Genomic DNA, 20,619 nt, shown 5'->3' with positions numbered 1-20,619 from the left:
GCCAGGCACTGTTCTATCATAGAGCAAAGTCCGTCTGGGCTCCTTAGAAGGACTCGGGTCAGAGGTTTTACTAACACAGACATGTTCTGTTGTAGGGTCGGGGACGTATTGCCAGCTCCAACAAGGGCAGTTACATAAAACAAATGAGCAGGCATAGTGGAGGGACAGACGTGCTAAAGGGTTGATACATGGCCCGTATCACAAACTGACGTGGACACAGTCCTGATTTAATTGGAGCACGTGCCTAGTCACAAAGTGGGAAAAGCCAGCTGACTGGGTGGGCAGCGGTAGCCAGGGAAGGGCAGGAACATCTAGAAGTTTCTTCCCTCTAGAGAAAAGGTAGGTGTAGTAGGAGGCACTGAGGGAAAGGAAGCTTTCTGAACTAATGCTTGGTAACTGTTTCTGCCCTTACCCACATCCCAGTCCCCAAGGAACAAGAACAGCAATTCATTTTTTCTTTTCCAATTTCCTTCAGGGACTTGAAACAGATGGGAGTGTCACTTCCAGGCCACCAGAAGAGGATCCTGTGTAGCATCCAAGGCTTTAAGGAGTGATCGGTCGTTGTTCTCTTAAGCTTGCTAAATGCCCATTCTTACCAGATATCACTTGGAATCATTCCTATGGCAATTGCTTCCAAATGAGTGACTGGGACAAGCGAAGCAAAACAACCAGAACTGAAAAGGCTCATGAGGCAACACCACCTGCTCTCATTTCTGTTCCCCCTTGCTTTAGCTCTACAGCAGCCATCAGTACATTTCAGAGCACTGGTCTTAGAAACTGTTGTCAGCCCTGTCTTCTGTAGGCCGTTCTGTGCAGCACTAAGTAATCGCTGTAATCCACGTACTGGAGTTTCAGACCCTCAGTATATCACATGAAACATAAGGATACATACAAAGTGGGTTGGGGGCGGTGGATAATGTTTTAAGATTGGAGATGAGAGTTCAGATAGACTGGGACATTCAGGGAACACACACAAGGACACAGACATGTAGAGATTGGGCCCATTCACTCCCTGGCATACATCCCTTCTCACTTCAGCAGCCTTCTGTCTTCCTTATTTCACAACAGGAACAAACTATTCAGTCTTTCACAAGGCTGCTGGTAAGGGATATATTTTTTTAATTCAGCTGTTCTTGGCTTAAATGCCAACTCATGGTGTACTTCTTTCTTTGGAGGAGAAGTTGGGAGCAGCAGCACACCCTGCTGTAACCTCAGCATGTTGCTGTTGTGCACATGCACACTTCAGCAGGGAGATTTACATCTCTCCAACCTGCTTAATACCTTTACTTGTGCCATGGAAGAAAACCCTTTAGGTTTTTTTCTCTGCCCCTTTTTAAAAGGGAGAATAGTCTTGTTTGGCTGGATACGGTATTTGTAACAGAAAAATGTGTAGGTGGTCTGTCTTATTCCTTCTCTGTGGAGGAAATATTATTTATCAGAGCTCAAGACAGTTATAGACTGTAAATAATATTTTGTAAATAAACCTGTGGCAGAGCAGGCTGTGTTGGAGTTCTTTGGCTTATTTCAAATACGATTGGGACCTTTACTTTAGCAGATATATTATAAGTTCCAGCAGGGTCCTTACATCCATGTTTAGTTGTTTTGGCCAATGTTCTTTGTCCATTTAACTGCAGATTTAATATGGAGATGCAGTTGCATTCCATATTAAATCAATAAGGATACATATGTGTCTGGTCACTTCAGAGTAGTCACCTCAAGATTTATTTTTCAGCGCTTGAGCTAAGTCTAGGTTGCTGAAGAAGGTGAGTGCTAGCCATTCAGCAATCAGTTACTTGCTGTACATAGCTATCAGTGTTTCCATAATTGTAAATGCTCCAAATTCTTAAGGCTATAAATTAACACTCTTGCTCCTGGGAAGGTCTTGTTTAACCATAAATGACAGAAGGGTTAAGAAGCAGAGATCTACAGAACTGCAGCTTAAAGCAAGAAGGCTGGTTTCTAAGCAGCAGAGTATACACAAGGAACCATAGTATACGTGTACCTCAGGAACGCAAGTCACTGCAACTATAGTAAGAGGTACAGCTGACAAGATAAGCTGTTACTGTGAGTCTTTTTAGTATATCACTAAGTTCAATCTTAGTAATAGGTGTCTTTAACATGAAGTATAGATAATAAATAAAGTTGCTACATGGCAGATATTCAGGCTAGAAGATAAGCCCTGATGAGGCTGACACAAGATCATGAGCTTGTGTCATGCATATGTAAACGTTAGCCTATCCTTGCAGATGATAGAAAATTGGGAGTAGTTGATACATCAGGTAGTTGTGCTGCCATTCAGAGGGACCTTAATAGATGGGAGAAATGGGAAGAGAGGAGACTCATGAAGTTGAACAAAGGGAAATGCAGAGCCCTGCAACTGGGGAGGAATAGCCCCATGCACCAGTACATGCTGGGTGCTGACTGGCTGAAAAGTAGCTTCGCAGGAAAGGACTCGCAGGTCATAGTGAACGGCAAGTTGCACTTGAGCCAGTAATGTGCCCTTGTAGCAAAGGAGGCCAACAGTATCTGGGCTGCGTTAGCAAATGCATCACCAGTAGCGGGAGGGAGGCGATTCTTCCCCTCTGTTCAGCATTGGTCAGACATCTGGAGCATTGTGTCCAATTTTGGGCTCCCCAGTACAAAGAAGGACATGGACTTACTGGAGCAAGATCAGTGAAAGGCCACTATGATTTTGAAGGGATTAGAGCATCTGACATATGAGGAAGAGGCTGAGAGAGCTGGGACTGTTCAGCCTTGAGATGAGAAGGTTTGGGTGGCTCTTATCATTGTGTATAAATACCTGATGGGAGGGAGTGAAGAAGAGGGAGCCAGACTCTCCTCAGTGGTATCCAGTGAAAGGAGAAGCAGCTGTGGGAACACATCAAAATAGAATAAATTCCATTTGAAGGTAAGAAAAAAACTTAACTGTGAGAGTTGTTAAACACTGGAACAGGTTACCCAGGGAATTCTCATCCTTGGAGGTATTAAAAAACTGATGGGGTACGTTCCTGAGCCACCTGCTCTGGTTGACCCTGCTCCAAGCAGGGAGGTCCTTTCCAACTTCAACTGTGAGGAGCTGCTGAATCAGCTGGCCTGATAGAGAAGAGGCTGCTCAGTTCCATGTCCTCGGTACAGCCAGTAGCAAGCCTGAGCATGTATCCCCAATAGGCATTCACGCACACAAAATATACATGTATATAATATGTGCATATATATATGTACACACACTGTACATGACTGGCCTGAGGCAGAAAACACAGCAGTCATGCAAGCACAGCACAAACAGCCTAATCCTATTCCCCTCTCTGGCTGATCAGGATGAACCTGTTAGCAAGAAATATATACATACATACTATGGATCCCTCTAGTGTCTAGGACCAGCTATCCAGTAGCTAGCTCCATGATCTGGAAGCTGCTGGCACCTGAGCAGTTGCTGAGAAGTTGCTGGCACCTGAGAAGTTGCTGGCACCAGGACATACGAGTCCTTGAGGCCTGCAGCCCCATGCCAGTGGTGGACACTCAGACTCCTCATGTGCATGCACACACACACAGGAGCACTCCAGTAAACAGCCTCAGACATTGGCTCTACCCAGCAGCTGGCTCCAGGATTCCCTGATCTCCCAGTCACCTCACACACAGATGCAAACTGTTCTGTGGTAGCTGGTCCAGGCTTAACAGTAGCTGACTTCCAGACCTGAGAGTAGCTGGCTTGGACCTCTTGGGAGCTCTAGCAGCTGACTGTCATGACTGGTTGTTCCAGCATCTGGCCAAACTCACAGCCATGCCAATTCATGGCTCTCAAGTCTCTTACCCTACTCACTCACCAGCTATTCTGACTTGATTTTTGCTAGTGATTACACATGGACATACACACCCACACAATATGCATGCACTTAGGTATTTCCAGTGCACTGAACAGAGTCCCTTCACACAGGAAAATAAATAAATAAAAAAGAGTTTAGTAAGAAGACAGGACAGACTGCACTGATGACATACAGGACACAGCCAGACAAGTGTACTGTGTACATGCAGCCAGCCCCTTCTGTGCCCTTCCCCCCCTGCCCAGTTTTCCCATGCTGCTTTCCTCCCCTTGATCACTCCCTTTTCCTGCCTTTGATCCTGCCCCTACACATCCCATAACAAGTGTTGTAGTCCCCAAATGCTCTTCCCCTGCACCCCATGCCCCTCAGAGGGACTAACCTCCCCTTAATCTGCAAAGGGATCCAGACAGCCCTTCCCATTGACTCCGTTGGACAGGTTTCATAGCCAGACACCAGGGCTATAGTCCTCTGGTATCTCTGGGAGGAGCTAGATTAGATTAGAGTGCTTTTCTCCCCCCTGCCTGCCCCTGTCATTGTTTCTCTCCTCTGTGCTCCTTGGTGGTTGTGGGCATGAGCTTTTAATCACATAGTCTAGAAACAATCACTCAAAACAATGCCTACAAAACCAGCAAGAACTCAGATAAGAAAAGAAAACAAATGTACGATTTGTTTCTTCTTTGCTCATCCTATAAGAAACTTCAATGCATTTACTAGATCAATTTGCAAGGAGTCACTGAAGATTTCCCCAAAACTGGCAAGAGAACAAGAGTAGGTTTCATGGCTTTGAAGTGTAGAAGCATTGATGCTTACCAAAAAGAGGAGTTTCACCTGCAGTGACCAAGACAGTACCATGCTTAAAACCATAAACATCAAAGCACAAACACTTTCTCAGTAGCAATAGTTAAGTAAAGCAAATTGACCACTTTATTCCAGTCTGATGCAAGTGGATTGCAATAACTTGCCCCCCAGAGACACCATGAAGCAGACTACAATCTTGCTGTACTGAAATGCAGTCTTCCACTGCTTTGAATAAGAGCTACTCTTCATGCACAGAAAAGTAAGAAACTAAACAGTTTCTTTAAGAGGTGGAGAGGGAAAGGCCATTTTCAGACTCATCATCGCTGGAGGCTAGGTGGAATAGCAGCTATACATACATTCTCTACTGCTTAAGACAGGAATTCTCATGGGTAGTTGAACAAATACAGCAGACACATGTTAATGGAAAAACCCCACATTTTATTGAATGCAAACAGTGGTTGGACAGTGTACTTATTCAAAAGGTTTGTTCAGTTTGAGAGTTTCTAGTCCAGGAAATGGGGCTCAGTGCAGTAACACTTAAAGCCAGACAGTACATTGCAATTACACTGCAGCTTTCACTGACAGCAGTGAAAGAATCCCTACTGGAACAGGGAGACGTTCCTCAGTCTGCTGAATCCTCATCCACGCACTGAGATGTCTCCTCACCATGTGCTGCCCATCCTTATGATGGTCTTTATTTGTAAACATGCATTCTTTGGGCTGCTTTGCTACTCTGGTGCCCAGCCTTGCTGTCCGGAAACCATACTGGGAAACAATTCATTTTGGGGAGGAAAAGATTTTAAAAGAAAGTTTCCAAACTCAGGAACAGAGTAGGATTCCAAACATTGCCAGTTTAATCTGGCTAAGGAAAAAAAAGTGACAAGACAGTTAGCCAGTAAAATCCATTAGAGACAGAAAAGCTATAGTAGGTTAGCTCTTTCCAGCAACCATAACAGAGATTCCCAGTATGTTCTGCCTCCACACTCTAACCCAGGAGTGAGGGAGAGGGCAGGGGAAGACATCCTGATAATGAGGTGGCACAAGGAAAACAAAAAAACCCAAAAACAACCCCCAAAGACAGAAGTAGTGCCGAGATAGAGGCTTCCACCTTCTAAGGTCAAGTCATCATTCTTGGCTCCATCGAACAGAAGAATGCTCAGCCTTCCCAGCACCTGCCACCAGGTTGTTCTTGCTACTTCCACCAGGCGGTGGTAGAGGTCTGGTCTTTCTCCTCCAGAGCCTTAAGCGAACAGATTTTGCACTCGCCTTGATCATAGCCCCCAGCCTGGAATACAGTGTGGCCAGGAAGTGGCTACAGGAGAAGAGGTCCTTTCTTGGTGGGTGTGCAGAGTGAAGTCTAGGAGCAGTGAATCCTACATGAGTAAAGAACTGCACTGGCATAGTCTCTGTTGGTAGCAATCTGCCTTGTCAGGCAGAGGGACAGGACAATGGTGGGGAGGGGAAGAGTATTGAGTGCAGGGGTCTTGAGGGTATGCCCACTCCAAGCTCCTCAGCGTGCCGTTTTGGCACGAACAGTGTGACACTTCATACACAGCACGTGCCCATCCAGTGGAAAGCACCCATTCTCATCTGCTTCAATGGACAAGGGCTTCCCACAGTCCTAAACAGTGAAAGAAAAGAGGGAGGGAGCTCAATGACAGTCAACAGCAGGGTAAATGTATTCAAGGATGTAAGAAATGCCCTACTGGATCAGGATAATGGCTCACAGCCCACTGCTCTGTCTCTGATGGTGCTAATACGGGATACTATTTTGAGGGAAGAGCAAGCCCCTTCTGTGATCCCAGCATGTTCCTCTGGTATACACAGGCTGTATTAGGGATGTTAGAGACTACAGCCCTGCATAGTCCTTGTTCATGGACCTGTGGTCTGTGCATGTCCAATCTTTTTCTAAACCTGCTTCAAAATGCTCCAGATCAATTAAAAACAATCTTAGTGTTTGGTCAGGATAGACAACAAAGGTGCCCAGTTGCTGGTGATGGGAACGGGAAAGATGACAGCAGTGGGGCCACCAGGCTTACCTCACACTTGTAACATTTCATGTGGAAATTCTTCTCCAATGCCACCACACGCACCGTCTCATCCTTTCCAGGCTCTGGCATGATAGGCTCACTACAGACTGAGCAGCGTGGAGCATACTTCCTGCAACCACAAAAATATGGAGGAGACCATGACCACCATAGTGGCATTGAATGCAGGTTCCTCACTGCTGTACAATAGTATTAGCAGCAGAGGAATAATAAATCACAAATAAGTTCAGGTGGGAAAAGACTTTAATTGCTACAAGGTACATTGCTGACTCATTTTTAACTTCATGTCCAACAGATCACATGGGCAACCCAACCCCATACTGCAGCAAAATTAAACAGGTGTGAGGGAATCTGCCTTCTTTCAGACACCACATGCACGTGCTCTCTCCATACCTGTGGTAGTCATCCACACAGTGAGGCTGGTTGGCCTGGTCCACAATAAAAGAGGCCCCCTCAAGAGGGGTATGGCACATCACGCAGGTGAAGCACTGGGGATGGTATGAGTTACCAGTGGCCTTCAGCATCCGGTCTGTGATGGTCTGTTTGCAGACACTACACTTTTCCAAGGTCCCCTAAGCCCAAAGGAAAAAAGTAAGACACATTAATCCAGTCTCCCACCCCTGGGAGGCTACACCACAGACAGGCAAGATGGAAGGAGGAAGGGAAAGAAAGAGAGAGCAAGCACAGCAAGCTCAGCTCTCTCCAGCAGCTTTCATCCCAGTGACTCACAGCATAGCAGTCCTCACAGAAGGGTTTCTCATCCACATTATAGAACTGCTGCCCCTGCAGCTGCTTCTCACATTTGAAGCAGGTGAAGCATTCCACATGGAAAAGGCGGTCCAGGGCCCTCACAGCTGGCTGGGTTCGTGATAGGGGCTTCCGGCAGAAGCCGCAGAGCTCTGTCAGTGGAAGAAGAAAGGGATTAGGAGAGAGGAAGATCCACCAGTCTTAGTCCTACTGCTGTCCAGTGAGGGAACGCACCAGAAGTAGCAGCCTCTGCAGCAGGCGGATGCTCCATATCCTTCATTAGTTTCTGGGTCAACATCTCCAGCTCTTCCACCTCCTTCATGGTCAGACAGGAATTTCCCCTAGGTGGATCTGTACTGGAGCCTGTGGGTCTATGCTGCAGGAAGAGGAAACATTCAATCCCAGAGGACACATATAGACAGACTCCCTCCCACCCTGTCCCTAATAAACCTACTTCTCTCACCTTTACTTCTCCTCTCTGTCTCCCTCTAGGGAATAATTTGCCATCCACTGTGCTTGCCTCTTTCCACCTTTACATGAAGTCCTGTCCCTCTCCACCACTGTCTCTAGTCACATCTCTCTTTCAGGCAGACAACAGCTTCCCCTAGCCTGGGACAGACCCTCCCTCCTCATCCTCCAACTTGACCCCCAGTGATGCTGTGCCTGTCTAGAGACACTGGTCCCATGGCTCTATCCCTTACCATGTCTTTTGCAGCAGCAGGTTGTTCTGTGGGACGCGGCTTCTCCTGCACTTGGGGTCTTTCCCTCTGCTGGGCATAGGTGAAATTGGGAGGCTGTGGCCGAGAGGAGGGACCTGAAGGTGAAGGGGCTGTGAACTGAGTCTGAAGGGAAGTAGGATATCTTGCAGAGTTTGAGGGAGCCATGGGAACATTGGCATCTGATTTGGATCCAGACTTAGGAGAGCCAGCAACAGGGGGTGGGGTGAATTTAGGGGTAGTCTGAACAGGAGGGAGAGACGAAGGTGGAGGGACTGGTGCTAGGGGCTCCTTGCGTTGCTGTGGGGCTGCCCACGGGGTTGGGGCAGGGTTCAAATCCACTCCAGGGGGCTTGAAAGATAAGCTTCCACTTGGCTTTGGAATGAACTTGGAAGGAAAGGAATGAGGAGTATCTCTGGGTGCAGATGGTATTTCCACATGGGCTTTTGGGGCCGATGGCTTCTCCAGAGAACCTGTGGATCCTGGAGATATCTGTAAAGGGAAGCAATGGAGAGAAACAGGCAGTAATCAGCAAGGTGGAAGAGAAAATACACTGTCTATAGCAGTAAGTCAGCAGCTATCCCAGACCCACAATGCTAAGAGTTCCCACGCTGTTACATATTTAGCAGTCCTGACAGGTTGCAAGAGCTACGCCTTCTGGTCCTTCACGTACACTTTCTTGCTATGGTTTATCCAGCCATTTTAATCTTCAGTAGCACCCTTCTTACTAGCTCTGTTCAGCAAACCAGTCATCTCTCCTTCTACCTGCAACATTCTGGAGAACTCACCCGGGATCTGAAGGGGTCATTCTTCTCCATGTCATCCAACATTACGGACAGTGAGTCAATCTCAAGATCAATGCTGCTCATCTTGCCACGTACCTATACCACCATCCATGAGGAAAGAGGGAGCAGAGCACGTTACAGGAACAGCCAGAGAGCCGGGTGTATCCCCTTACAATAGCAGATTGCGACACTTTGGACTGTGGTACAGATCTACTCCTTGCTTTGAGTGGATAGCAAGTTGGTAAGGATGAACAGGGCATAGTCTCCAAGGTCTACAAACAGTGGGAAAATGCACAGCCCAAAGAAACTCACAGACAGACTTAAGTAGGAAAAGACATCTAGAGGTCCCTAGACCAACACCCTGCTCACAGCAGGGCTAACTCCCAAGCTAGACCAGGTTGCTCAGGGCCTTGTCCAGGTGATTTCTGAACATCCCCAAGGACGCAGATTCCCCAGCCTCTCTGGGCACCTGTGCCAGTGTTGAGCCACCCCTGGAGGGGAACAGGTTTTTCTTCTGTTCAACAGGAATTTCCCTTGCAGAAACTTGTGTCCATTGTCTCTTGTTGTGCCCCAGTAAGAAGAATCTGTCTTCCCTCCAGCCCTCCTTTAGGTATTGCAGACTGCAGTTAGATTCCTGCCTTGGCCTCCTCTTCTGCAGGCTGAACAGACCCAGCTCCCACATCACGTGCCCCAACCCCCAATGAGCCCAACTGGAAACATTCCTCCAAGATGCAGCCTCACTAGCACCAAAGAGACACAAATAATCACTGTCCTTGTCCTGCTGACTACACTCTCACAAATGCAGTCCAGCATGTGGTTGGCCTTTATTGCCACAAGGGTGCATTGCTGGCTCACATTCAACTCACTGTCCACCAGGAACCCCGGGTCCTTCATCTGCAGAGCTGTAACCCAGCCAGCTGACCCTAACCTATGCTGGTCCATGGAGTGGTAGTATTTTCTGCTTTCCGAGATCTCATGGCTTCCTGCTGCTGAGTTCAGAGGGTAGTGAGAAGCTGTCCCAACTCACAGAGCATCACAAGAAACTATACTTCCCTTGACCTCACTCACCTGTGGGGCAGGTACCTTGCTCACAGGCCCTTCATCAAACATCAGCGGAGGAGGAGGAGAAATAAAAACTTCTTCTGGAGCTGGTGGAAAAGGCTCTTCAAAGGGTGGTGGGGGTGGGGGAAAAGCACAGTTTGAGGAGAAACTTGCCTCTTCTCCAGGTGGGGGAGGAGGTGGCAGCGGCAGATCTACGGGGAAGAATGAGAATAAAAGCAATTTGGGATTATTTCTTACTCTTAGCCAGTACAAACCCCAGGAGAGGTCTTGAGGGTATTACAGCAAGTAGTTCCCCAGTACTCAGCAGACCCCAGCACCCATAAAGGACAACTGAACTCCACAGCCTGGCTTTCACCTTGTCCAAAGCTATTTGCCATCATATAAACCTTCCTCAGTAGCTACTGCAATTAATCACTAGGAAAAGTTATTGTATAACTGGGAAACTTCTTACTATGCCCTTTCCCACTTCTCCTCTCATTCTTCGGTCCCTAGCATATGCTTCTCTCGCCAGTAACTAGCTCAGATTGCTGAATACAGAGCAGCATTAGAAAGAATGCCAGCAGACAACCCAGGACCCTGAAGAGCCTGCGTTATTACAGGAAAATAAGCCGGCACCTCACAGCTGGCTAGTTAAGCAGTACAAGAAACAAGTGGGGGGAAAAAAAGGCCAGTTGGACCAACTCCCCCTTATGCATATGAGGAATCTTTGAAACTGCTTTATTTTTCTGGGAGATGAAAAAAGCTTTCCTTTTGGAGGCTAAAATGTCCCCATACCCAATACAGATTAGGACATGAGAAATTTTCCAGAATCCTTTTAAGCAGGCTGAAAAGCACCAGACTGCTTCAATCTCCTGGAAGAAAACCCCATTGCTTCCAACTATTCATACTTGCCAAAGATGTGGAACAGGCAAAAAGAGACATTTGCTACTACAATGCAGTCAAATATAAACGTGAATCCTCTTCCCTTCACCATGTATGGGAGAAGTCATCCTCTTATCCAAGCAGCAAAGAACACTGAAGACAAGGAGACATAACTTCCACATCCCTTCTTCTGGACAGCCACCTCTCTTCCTAGCTAGCCCCAACCAGCTGTAGGGTAGAAGACCACGGTTTTCTCTCATGCTACTCCATGTGCAACTTCTAACAGCAGTAAACGAATCGTCTCATCTTTATATCCAGCTGTTGTCAACAGACTTTATAAGGACTTCTCATCTGTAACCTAAGGGAGATGATACTGCCCTTTCAGAAAATGAAAGCCAAAATCTTATTAGCCAGTGGAACGCATAAACTGCACTGGTATGCAGCACCTCTTTCAAGCCTTCTTGTGCTACAGAAATTCTCCTTGGTGTGCGGGAAAGTAATACTAGGCTGGTATTTTTTCTTTGAAACTACAGTTTGGGATCAAGTTTGTATACACTTGCCTTTTGATTTATTGACATGATAAAGAATATTGCAGAAACGAAGCCCTGATCTGCTGTCACATTGTTTCAGATGCACTAAAAGCCTGTTTTATGAATTAGTCACACAAACAAAAAAGTTCCCCACAAAGTTACTGTACCAGATTTATAGAATGATCAATACTAAATGTAACATTCCTACAGCAATACTAACTTAGCCATGCTGTCATTTAAGACAAAGAGACCAACTGCTATGGCTTTATGTTACACTACTTTTTGTTTGGGGATCGTGTAAGAAAGGGAGAGAAGGATTGAAGAGATGCATCAGAGAAGGATCAAATCAGATGCATATCTCTCGTGACTGAGAGGTGGTTGTTGAACCACCACTTTGGTGGTTCATCTATACTTCAGATATCTTGCTGGCAGCCATTACCTGATGGCAACACAGCAGTTTAAGCCAAATGGTTCTTTTGCTAACCTTTCTGTCAAGTTAGTTCCTCCATAATAAGCTTTATAAGGAAAGGAGAAGTGGAGAAAACAACACCCAATCCTCCACTCACACTGTATATTGAAAAATAATTTCTAACATCCATCTGTCTACTTTTGTACTTCAGGTAATGTATTTGTGTCAGTTTGAGACCTTCTGACAGACCTTCTGACAGACACATCCCTAATCCACACAACTATAGCAGAAAATCATAAAGCCTAATGAAAATCATAAAGCATAAAGCCTATCCCAGCCGAAACGAGGACACCTAAGATGGGACCTTGGATTACAGACACAAGATTCCAGCCAACAATACATGAGAAAAAGGTCACCAGAGTTAGCTGGTACAATTCTAGGAGATAGAAGCACCAACATGCTGAGGCCCCTGTGACTTGAGAAATGGAAAAAATGGCTTCGTAACTTGTCTCCTCTGAGCACAGGACCAGCCTTCCTACCACCAGGTCAGCTGCCCACTAACTTAGCATGCTAACCTAGAAAACATCAGTGTTGCACAGTCTATGCTAGACAGTGAAAGGAATGAAATTTAAAACAGCAGTTAGCATTATCTGAACATGTGTGTCCCAACTGAGGTGCACCCTGATAGAGTCTTGGGGTAACATGCAGCATCAAGCATTAGCAAGAGGTGCCTAGGGAAATTTCTGGTGGCCCTAGGCTGATCAATTCCAACTAAAGCGCCCCATAACCAGGAACCTTCTGCTTCTTAGAGGACATAAAAACAACCAACCAACAAAAAATGAAACAAAAAACCACCCCACCACCACAGGAAATTAATAAAAAAAATTAAAAAAAAGAACAAAAAAGAAAACCACACTAAAGCAAACAGGAAAACACACCCATCTCAAACCACTAAGAAAAAGTATAAAAACTCTACAAGCCATACAAACTCTAAGTCTCACTTCCTGTTTATGATAGCTTCCACCATTTTTTCATGTAATTATTCCTTCCTCCCCATCTCCAGTGGCAAAGATGGCAATTGCAGAGTCCACAAGAAGGATCTCTATACAGAGACAATCAGCCTGAGCTGAGATGAATCAGTAAGGAGAACAGCATGATTCATCACCATCAGGGTCAACTTCCCTGCAACATATTTGCTCTCAGACAGGCTGGCCAGAAACTGACTGGAGTTACACAATTATGCACTCAGGGTATACTATGAAAAATCCACTGCATTCCTCCAGCATCAGTGCAATGAAGGATTGCCTTCCTGGCTCCTTTCCTAATGGAGATACTACATATTTTGAGATCCCTTTAAAATCTTTTTATTTCATTCTGAACCTGCCAGCCTCTATAGCAAGAGGATCCTTCACTTATAGCAGTTACGGGCCTGTTCTCATATAAGCCCCAGTTACAGACCTCACACCCTGAGAATTTAGAAATTCTCAGGGAGAATTCACAGCTGAGAATTCACACCTGACATGCCAGCCCTCACCTACCTTCTGCCAGCAGGGACATGGACGCTGATGGAATCTCCCCCACCTTCCCCATCTGAGCACGCTGGGCGCCAGCTCCAGGAGGCGGGGGCAGCGACGACTCTGATGCACCCCCAGCCTTGAAGGGGTTCACCTTGGGTTTAGGGGCGACCACAGGTGCAAACTTCTTCTGTGGGTTGTAGAAGGAAGGGGTAGAAATGTTGATACTGACTGTTGATGTCATGCGGGTCCCTGAGGCACCTGGGGAGGCCATCTTCTCAGTACCTGGCAGGAGACAAGAGGGAGGAAACCTATATGAAGTCAGCCTTGGGCCAGAGTGGAAATTAACAGAGAGGAACACGTGACACAGAGGAATAAAGGAGTTTAAGTCCAGCCAGAGGCTGAGATGCCTGAGCAGAGCCCAGAACACTTCCAGGATCAGCACAGGAAAAAGGAGGAACAGAAACTGCAGAGAGCTCAAATGAGCCAGCACACTTCACCATCTCAACTCAGTATGGCATTAGCTGCAAAGGGGTTCTTGCCATGGAGAAAACCAAGCTCTTTGCTGCATGAGAACCCTGCATGCACGCATGCTGGAGAGGACAGCAGCAGGGCACCAGAACGAGTGTTATCCACCAAGCCCCACACGCCCTAAGGAGGGTGCCCCCATACATGCTCTCCCAGAACTGGAATTAGCATTTCCTCTCCCCCACTTACCCAATAACGCCAGCCAGTTCCTCTTGACCTCAGCCTGTGACAGCCCCAATAACGTCCCCCTTCACCCCCCCAACCCTGGCACACTCCCTGCATCTTCCATCCTTTACCCCCAGACCCCTGCATGCCGGAGGAGCGCAGGCAGCTGCGGCAGAGGCAGAACAACAGGGCGGGTGAGGATTTTCCGGGTGTCACATGCCCAGGCGGAGCCCCCTGCTCTCCGGATCTCGCCTCCGCTTTCTCTCCTTCCTGTCCCCGGCGAGGGTGACAGCGGCTCCCGCCACCCCTCACCGGCTGGGCCGGCGCCCGCTCCGCCCCCGCCAGGAAGCGCTCCTCGGATGCCGGCCGCCGGTCCGCCGCCCCCCTTGGGCTGCGAGAGGCGCAGCCAGTACCGCTGCCGCCGGGGCTCCCGTCCCCCAGGCAGTGCAGCCGCGGTCCTGCTCTGCGCCAAGGACAGCCTGTGGGGTGGGCGGGGGGCAAGCGCTCTGCTTGCAGCATGCGGGCGTACCAACCCTCTCCCCTCACTCCCTTCCACCACCAGACTCGAACAGCCAGAGGAGGGCCCCGCCAAGTCGGCTGTTTCAGGAACCACAGGTCTCATGACGAGAGCCGCATTTCTAGGATTCCCCAAGTCCTGCAATCCAGGCCAGAAATCTCACCCATGCTAGAAATCTCCATGAAGCCAGATGCTTTGTTGTAAAGCCTGGCATGCCTATAGTCCTAACATCCCAGCACAATAGTGCTTCCGCCAGCTCAGGGGCTCTGTGCCAGCATTTCAAGTTGGCATGTTCAAATCAGTGCCCCTCCACGCTGCTGGCCTCTCTCACACGGACAATAACAGCTGCTGGAACAGACAGCCCTGGTGCCACAAACATCCGCCCACCACTAATTCACCCATGGCTGCTGCTAAGGCCTACATGCCTTGTTCTAAGCACTCCCATGAGTCAGTGCAACATGGCAAGATATAGTAACCTGTAACAGCTTCTCCAGGTCACAAGCTTATGACAACACAGACAAAAGTCCGTGCTGCTGCACTTTTTGTTCCCTTTGGGCAGAGCTGATGAGTTGCATGCACTTTGGCAAACTCTTCTGGGCTTTTCAAAAGGAGGAAGAGGCTGCAATAGTAAGCAGCAGCCAAAAAACTGTGCTGAACATGTCCCACATGATCCAGCATGGGAAAGGGCCAAGGCAGAAGAGTAATTAGCAAGGTCTGTCCTCAATCCCTCAGACTTGTAGGCATCAACAGACTTGCAAGTCAGAAGGGACTGACCAAGTCCTTCCAGTCTGCAGCTTTCCACCGAGCTACAGAAGCTATTAAAAAGACCTCCAGCCTTTCTTGAGAGACTTCTGCCTTGTGCTCCACCGTTTCACTATAGTGTAATGAACCACTTGGCAGTAGTTCTACCAGAACTGACAGCATTATGAGCAGAACACCACAGTGACAGCGTCACTTCTGGTCATGATTCATACTGGGGTCAGTCCACATAGAGGCAGTCGTGGGACATCGGCTGCTTCACAAAAAAGTGCTGGCTTTGCTACCAGCAGCTGCTATTTCCCTTAACTCAAAGCAGCCCATTTCCCGATATCCTGTGCCACACTTAAGGCCCTTTCTGCTCATAGCTGTCTCCATCGAGAAGCTGCCCCTGCTCATCCTCACTTCTGTTTATTGATCCACCCCCACACAGACCAAACAGGCTGAGAAAGGCTGGCCTTGCGGAGAGAGTCGTCCCCCCCAGCCCTGCAGCGTTGCCCATACCATCTAAGCCTTACCAGAAACACACAGCTTATGCGAGTCCTGTGGCACTGTTTGTAAAAGCTATTGGAGAGGGAGTATCGCACCAGCAGACCTCATCTCCTTCTTGTCCTCACATTTTCCCTGGGGGGAGAGATTTTTTCTGCCTACTGTAACAGCACTTAAGATGACTCAAGTGGAGCTATGAAGAAAGACATCCCCAAAGGACACAGTCAGGATACTTAGTTGCCTCATACGCTGTTTCCCTCTAACGATAGCAAGGAGAAGTAGGAGCACAGAACCAAGTGACACCTCCTTCAGCAGCAGGGTCACCTCCCAGAAGGTCCCATGGTGGGTCTGCCACCTCTTATGCACCCAGACAGCTTTCAGTTCTTTGACCCTAAGACACCCCCTTCCAAAGCTCAGCTCCTTTCCTGGGGTAGCTAAAGGAGGAGGAACCTGAGAAAGCAGAGAGCAGAGTGTTATTTTTCACCTCTGTTGGTAGAAAGCAGTTTGCCTCCTGCTACACAGGGAGCCCCCATAAAAGCTAGCCCAGCACTGTGGTCTGACACACCCCATCTGTACTTCCCCTATTTGCCAACTTCCTCCCAACTGAGGGGGGTCAGAAGGAGAACTATAGCACAAAATACAGAATATGAAGTGAACAGATTAAACAGATTTAGGAGTTATGCTTATTTTCATCCTCTCATACAGACTAATTCCAGAAAGTTCTCCCAGCCTGGCCCAAAGTTACAAAGCTTCAAAGAGAGCAAAGTCCTATCAGCTATGCAAGCCGCAAGGTAGAGCCTTAAAACAACCAGGCTGGGGGAGAGGGGCATTCAGAGTTACAAACTTGTCCCACACATGCTGGGCTTGCCTCCTCCCTGTGCGGGGGAGATAAAAACTCCAAAAAGCTATGCAAACATATTTAAAACGTTAGGAAGTTCTACGACTTTGCAAGACTTGCGCCTTCACTGTCTCAGGGCACCCCTAGAGAGACAGAAACTCATAAATTAAACACATTTCATACACAAAGACCCCCAGATTCCTCTCTCTCAAGCACATCTGGAAAAAGGCTCCATAGGTGTCTCACTCATCCGTACGCACACAAAAGAGAGCTTGTCCCGAGTAAAACCAGGCAACACCCCCTCCCTCTTCCCCGCTGCTGGAGCTACACACGAGCGTTTAGCTGCCTCCATTTCACCGGGAGGGAATAAAACTCACCAGATTCACACACACGCGAACCTCTCTTCTGCGGAAGGGCAAAAAAACCCCAGGAGCCACGACCGTAGGTCAATCCCAAAGAGACCAAGACTTTGTACGAAGGGAGCAACCCTCCCGGCGGGAGCGGCAGGAAATCCGCACACCCCGACGCAGGCGCACACCCCTACTGGCTCAACACCAGCCCCATTGCTGCAGACAAAAAGGCTTTTCGCTAGGCCAAGAGAAGAGACTCACCTCTAGGCACAGGGCTCGGGGGAGCGGGAAATGCCGCCCCCGGGACTGGAGATCCTGGGGCTAGGGCTAGGGCTAGGGCTAGGGCTAGGGCTAGGCTCCTCTGCCCCCGCACGGCCGACTGGCCGGCCCGCCTGCCTGCCTGCTTGCCGGGAAAGGCAGCAGAAATGAAAGGTAGGGGAGCTGCTGAGCCCAAATGCTTCCTACCAACTCGCGAAAAAAGCCTCGCCCAGGCAAAGTTGTTTGACCATAAAAGGAGAGAGGCTGCGCGAACAGCTGAGCTCACTCGCTGGGGAATGTGGCAATGAGGTAAGGGGGGAAGGCGCGCACCGCCGGGGGATGGGGCTTGTTGGGGCAGTGGCGGCGGGAGCCCTGGGCTGGCATCTTGTGTGCGCCCCCTCCAGCTTTACGGGGAAGGGGGGTTATTTCTCTACCTGCCAGTGGTCACGAAGAAGAAATGTTTGTTGGGGTTTCTCCCCAATCCTCTTCCGCCGCCTTACCGGGGCCTCGCAGCGTGGTCCCTCGTCCAGCGCCCGGCCTGGCCCCCTCAGGCGCCCACCCCGGGCCGGGCTCACTGCCTCACAGAGCCCTGCTCCTCCTGCCTTCCCTAACTGTAGAGCTGCCCCCAGCCCGTGATTTCACTTCCAGTCGCTGAGTTGGACGTTAGGAAGAAATTTAGCAGCTCTAGTGAGTCAGGATCCCTGCTGGCCTCTTCCTTGCACGAACCAGCTGCAAGAGCATCCGACTAATGCTCCCCAGTCTTCCAGAAATTAAAGCAAACATCAGATGACTCCACCGTGCAAAAAAGCGACTTGTTCTCCTTGTACTGGCTGCAAGGCAAACACTAAACTGTTTTATATCAAACACTAGCCACTTGATTTGCTTTGTTGGATTGCCTGTGCTGCACATTGGTTTTATTTTTATCCCAGTGCTGGCTGAGGGTTCAGCCTTGCTCTAGACCAGGGACAGCCTGACCCAGGACAACAGAGCATGTAATTTTCAACCCCAATCTTTTCTTCTCCTTGCTTCTAAGCCTCTCAGGGAGGAGGGATACCAATAAAGAGAGAATTCATGTGCTTTGTGCAATCGATGTACTTTGTCCTTGGAATTTGGCCTTAATATTGGGGTTAATACCCCTACTGTTGCAAATTCCCTGGAGAATTACTGTATTTGATAATGCTCAGGAGATCTGGGGCTTGTCCGCTCCTAAGACTTACCTATCAACATAGGTACCTTTCAGTACGGGTAGTTTACTCACAGGTGGGTGAGTAAGCCACAAACCACACCAGTTAGACTCCCAGTGTGCACTACTGCAAAATGTTCACAGAGGGCTATGCAAAGAGGTTCATCAAGGCTTAAGAAATCCAGTGTAAACAAATATTTAATTTTACAAGCAAGGTTTGTACAAAGAGGTAACATCTTTTATTTAACCAGCTGACACAGGTGGAAAAATAGGGCCCTCTGTGAGATTTTTCATTTTTACATACCATATGAAAATGTCACCTATAGCAATGCATAGCACTGAGCGTGTCGCTCCTTACATAGCTGCAGCTGTTGAACTGCTGATCTATAGCTGTAAATTGCTTAGGGAAATACAGCTCTTGTATGGGTGCTAAATAATCCCGAAGTTACTGCTGCTTTTGTAGGCATAGGATCAGCCCCGTTACCTCCCATGACTAATGCACGAAGTAATTATATAGGATAAGGAAGGTATTGCTGTGCTGTGCTGGGTCTTCTAACGCTGTCACTTTTCTAGTGCAGACAATCTTTCTCCCTCTTGTTCACGTAAAGATGTCAGTGCAGAGCTAAAAAGATTTAATTGTGGAATTGCTAACCAAATTCTGGAACTTCACAGCACACCTTACACAGTCAGCCTGACCTCAGAGTACTCTGCCGCTGTTCCCTGGGCTAGCCCTGACTCCAGAGAAAACAAAGAATGTCTCAGACTGAGATTAAAAAAATGCTGAGAGAATATGAAAAAAATCTGCTCTCCCATACTTTCTGGTCACATCCCCATAAATTCAGATGCTTGCACGTTTGTTTCACCAATGTGGTGATGTTAAAAGCTCATGAAGGCAGATCAAACAAAGCGGGAATAAGAAAAAGAAAAGCAGACCCTCTTAGACATTTTGTATTAACTCCTCACTATGAGGAAACAAGTATGAAACAGAGAAGTGTTTAGCAGGTTGGACATGTAAAAGCTAGAATTCTCAAAATGGAATACATCAGAATACACAGGGGAAAACTTTAATCTGATTTTGTGCTTGCCATACAGTAAACTTAAAGTTTGTGCTTTTGTAATTGGTAATGAAGATGAACTAAATTCCCTAACTTCTGATTCCTCTGGAAAGAAAATAAGAATCTCCTTATGCCAGTAACCTTCCTTCATGCAATTCTTCGCTTGGAAGAGCAGACATTTTTCTGCTGCAAGTTGAAATTAGTGCCTTTAGATGTACACTGTTGTAGTCAATCTCATTAGCTGAAGCAAAATTATTAGTCCTGAATAGGTGTTTAGCTATCTGGGTAGAGAGATGGATCAGCAGGTATACTCAGCTGCTTGTGCCAGATGACACATTTGACCTTGTCATTTCTGGAATTAGCAGCAGCCCTCTGCATAAATCACTTTGGCTGCCCCATGCCATGAAAAAAGCGATCTGGTATTTTGGAGTATATTGTGGTGTGAATGCTACTCTGCACCATGGGTGCAATGACAGCTGACTACAAAGCAAACGTTGGAGGGATTTGGAATATACAGTTCTAGCTGGCCGCTTCTTTGAGATGAGTGTCAGGAAGCAAGCCCTGGTACTGGCTGTCAAATCAAAGCTTAGAAGTTCTTAGAGTTCAAGGAACCCACCTCAGAGAGACTAAGTTTTCAAGGAGACAGATATAAAGAATCTTCACTGGTAATTCAGCTGTGTAATGCAATGAGTAAATAAGGAATAATGCGGTACAGAAGTGATGTGGCAAATTAATGTACTGCACTGAGATGAGGAGCATGCTAGCAGTGGTTAGGTGCCTATAAAATGAAAATAAAAATAGACGTAAGAGAAGAAAAAAAATAAGTCCTTGAATGCAAATGGAAGGATTATTTGCAGGGACACTAACAGGGCATTAAACATGCTGGGCAGAAAATCTTACCTAGATTCAAGAGGGTTCAGGTAGCTGCAGATGGGAATCTTTGTGTTAACAATAGGTTTAAGGTCAGAGGAAAGCAATCTGGATGCTGGACAGGATGATTTAATTGTGTTAATAATGTAAAACATCTGCATCTGTATAATTTCCATCAATATCAACAGAACAATTAGTGCCATTTTATCTCAGCGTTAGTTAATAATTAGTGATGTCACATAGGAGTCCCTGTTTTTCCTAACCAATAAAAAGTTCTGACTCATATCTGTGTTGCATCTCTGATACTTCTTTAATCATA

General features: G+C 47.5%; 2 protein-coding genes across 6 annotated transcripts in view; one reads left to right on the top strand and one right to left on the bottom strand.

Moving 5' to 3' along the window:
- EPHA1 (EPH receptor A1) overlaps positions 1-1,490 on the top strand; it is a 37,801-nt gene extending 36,311 nt beyond the window's left edge. For all 4 annotated transcript variants that reach the window (XM_072879443.1, XM_072879435.1, XM_072879424.1 and 1 more), the window contains one exon: positions 476-1,490. In XM_072879443.1, coding sequence (XP_072735544.1) covers positions 476-554 — 79 coding nt within the window. In that variant the 3' untranslated portion in view covers positions 555-1,490. The remainder of the gene's footprint in view (positions 1-475) is intronic.
- Positions 1,491-5,036: 3,546 nt separating this feature from the next.
- Positions 5,037-17,284, bottom strand: ZYX (zyxin). Of its 2 annotated transcripts, none has more exons than XM_072879403.1 (10): positions 17,196-17,284; positions 13,316-13,576; positions 9,984-10,168; positions 8,919-9,011; positions 8,116-8,622; positions 7,649-7,790; positions 7,397-7,566; positions 7,061-7,239; positions 6,659-6,779; positions 5,037-6,240 (listed from the first exon to the last, which is right to left on the bottom strand). In XM_072879403.1, exons 2-10 carry the CDS (start codon positions 13,563-13,565, stop codon positions 6,130-6,132), a joined length of 1,758 nt encoding a protein of 585 aa, XP_072735504.1. In that variant the 5' UTR covers positions 13,566-13,576; positions 17,196-17,284; the 3' UTR covers positions 5,037-6,129. The 2 variants fall into 2 exon arrangements, with proteins under 2 accessions (XP_072735504.1, XP_072735512.1); XM_072879411.1 differs by lacking the exon at positions 17,196-17,284 and adding an exon at positions 16,962-17,140.
- Positions 17,285-20,619: the final 3,335 nt, after the last annotated feature.

The sequence above is a fragment of the Ciconia boyciana genome, chromosome 1 (assembly GCF_034638445.1).
Source record: "Ciconia boyciana chromosome 1, ASM3463844v1, whole genome shotgun sequence".
NCBI lineage: Eukaryota > Metazoa > Chordata > Aves > Ciconiiformes > Ciconiidae > Ciconia > Ciconia boyciana.
Note: the sequence above shows the minus strand (reverse complement) of the source record. Positions and strands in the feature narration are given on the sequence as shown.

Coding starts and splice junctions, on each gene's coding strand:
- ZYX (XM_072879403.1), bottom strand. CDS start 13,565: ATGGCCTCCCCAGGTGCCTCAGGGACCCGCATGACATCAACAGTCAGT. Junction 8,623..8,918: donor ATGACCCCTTCAGATCCCGG/GTGAGTTCTCCA, acceptor TTCCCTTTACAG/ATATCTCCAGGATCCACAGG. Junction 6,241..6,658: donor TGAAATGTTACAAGTGTGAG/GTAAGCCTGGTG, acceptor TTCACTGTTTAG/GACTGTGGGAAGCCCTTGTC.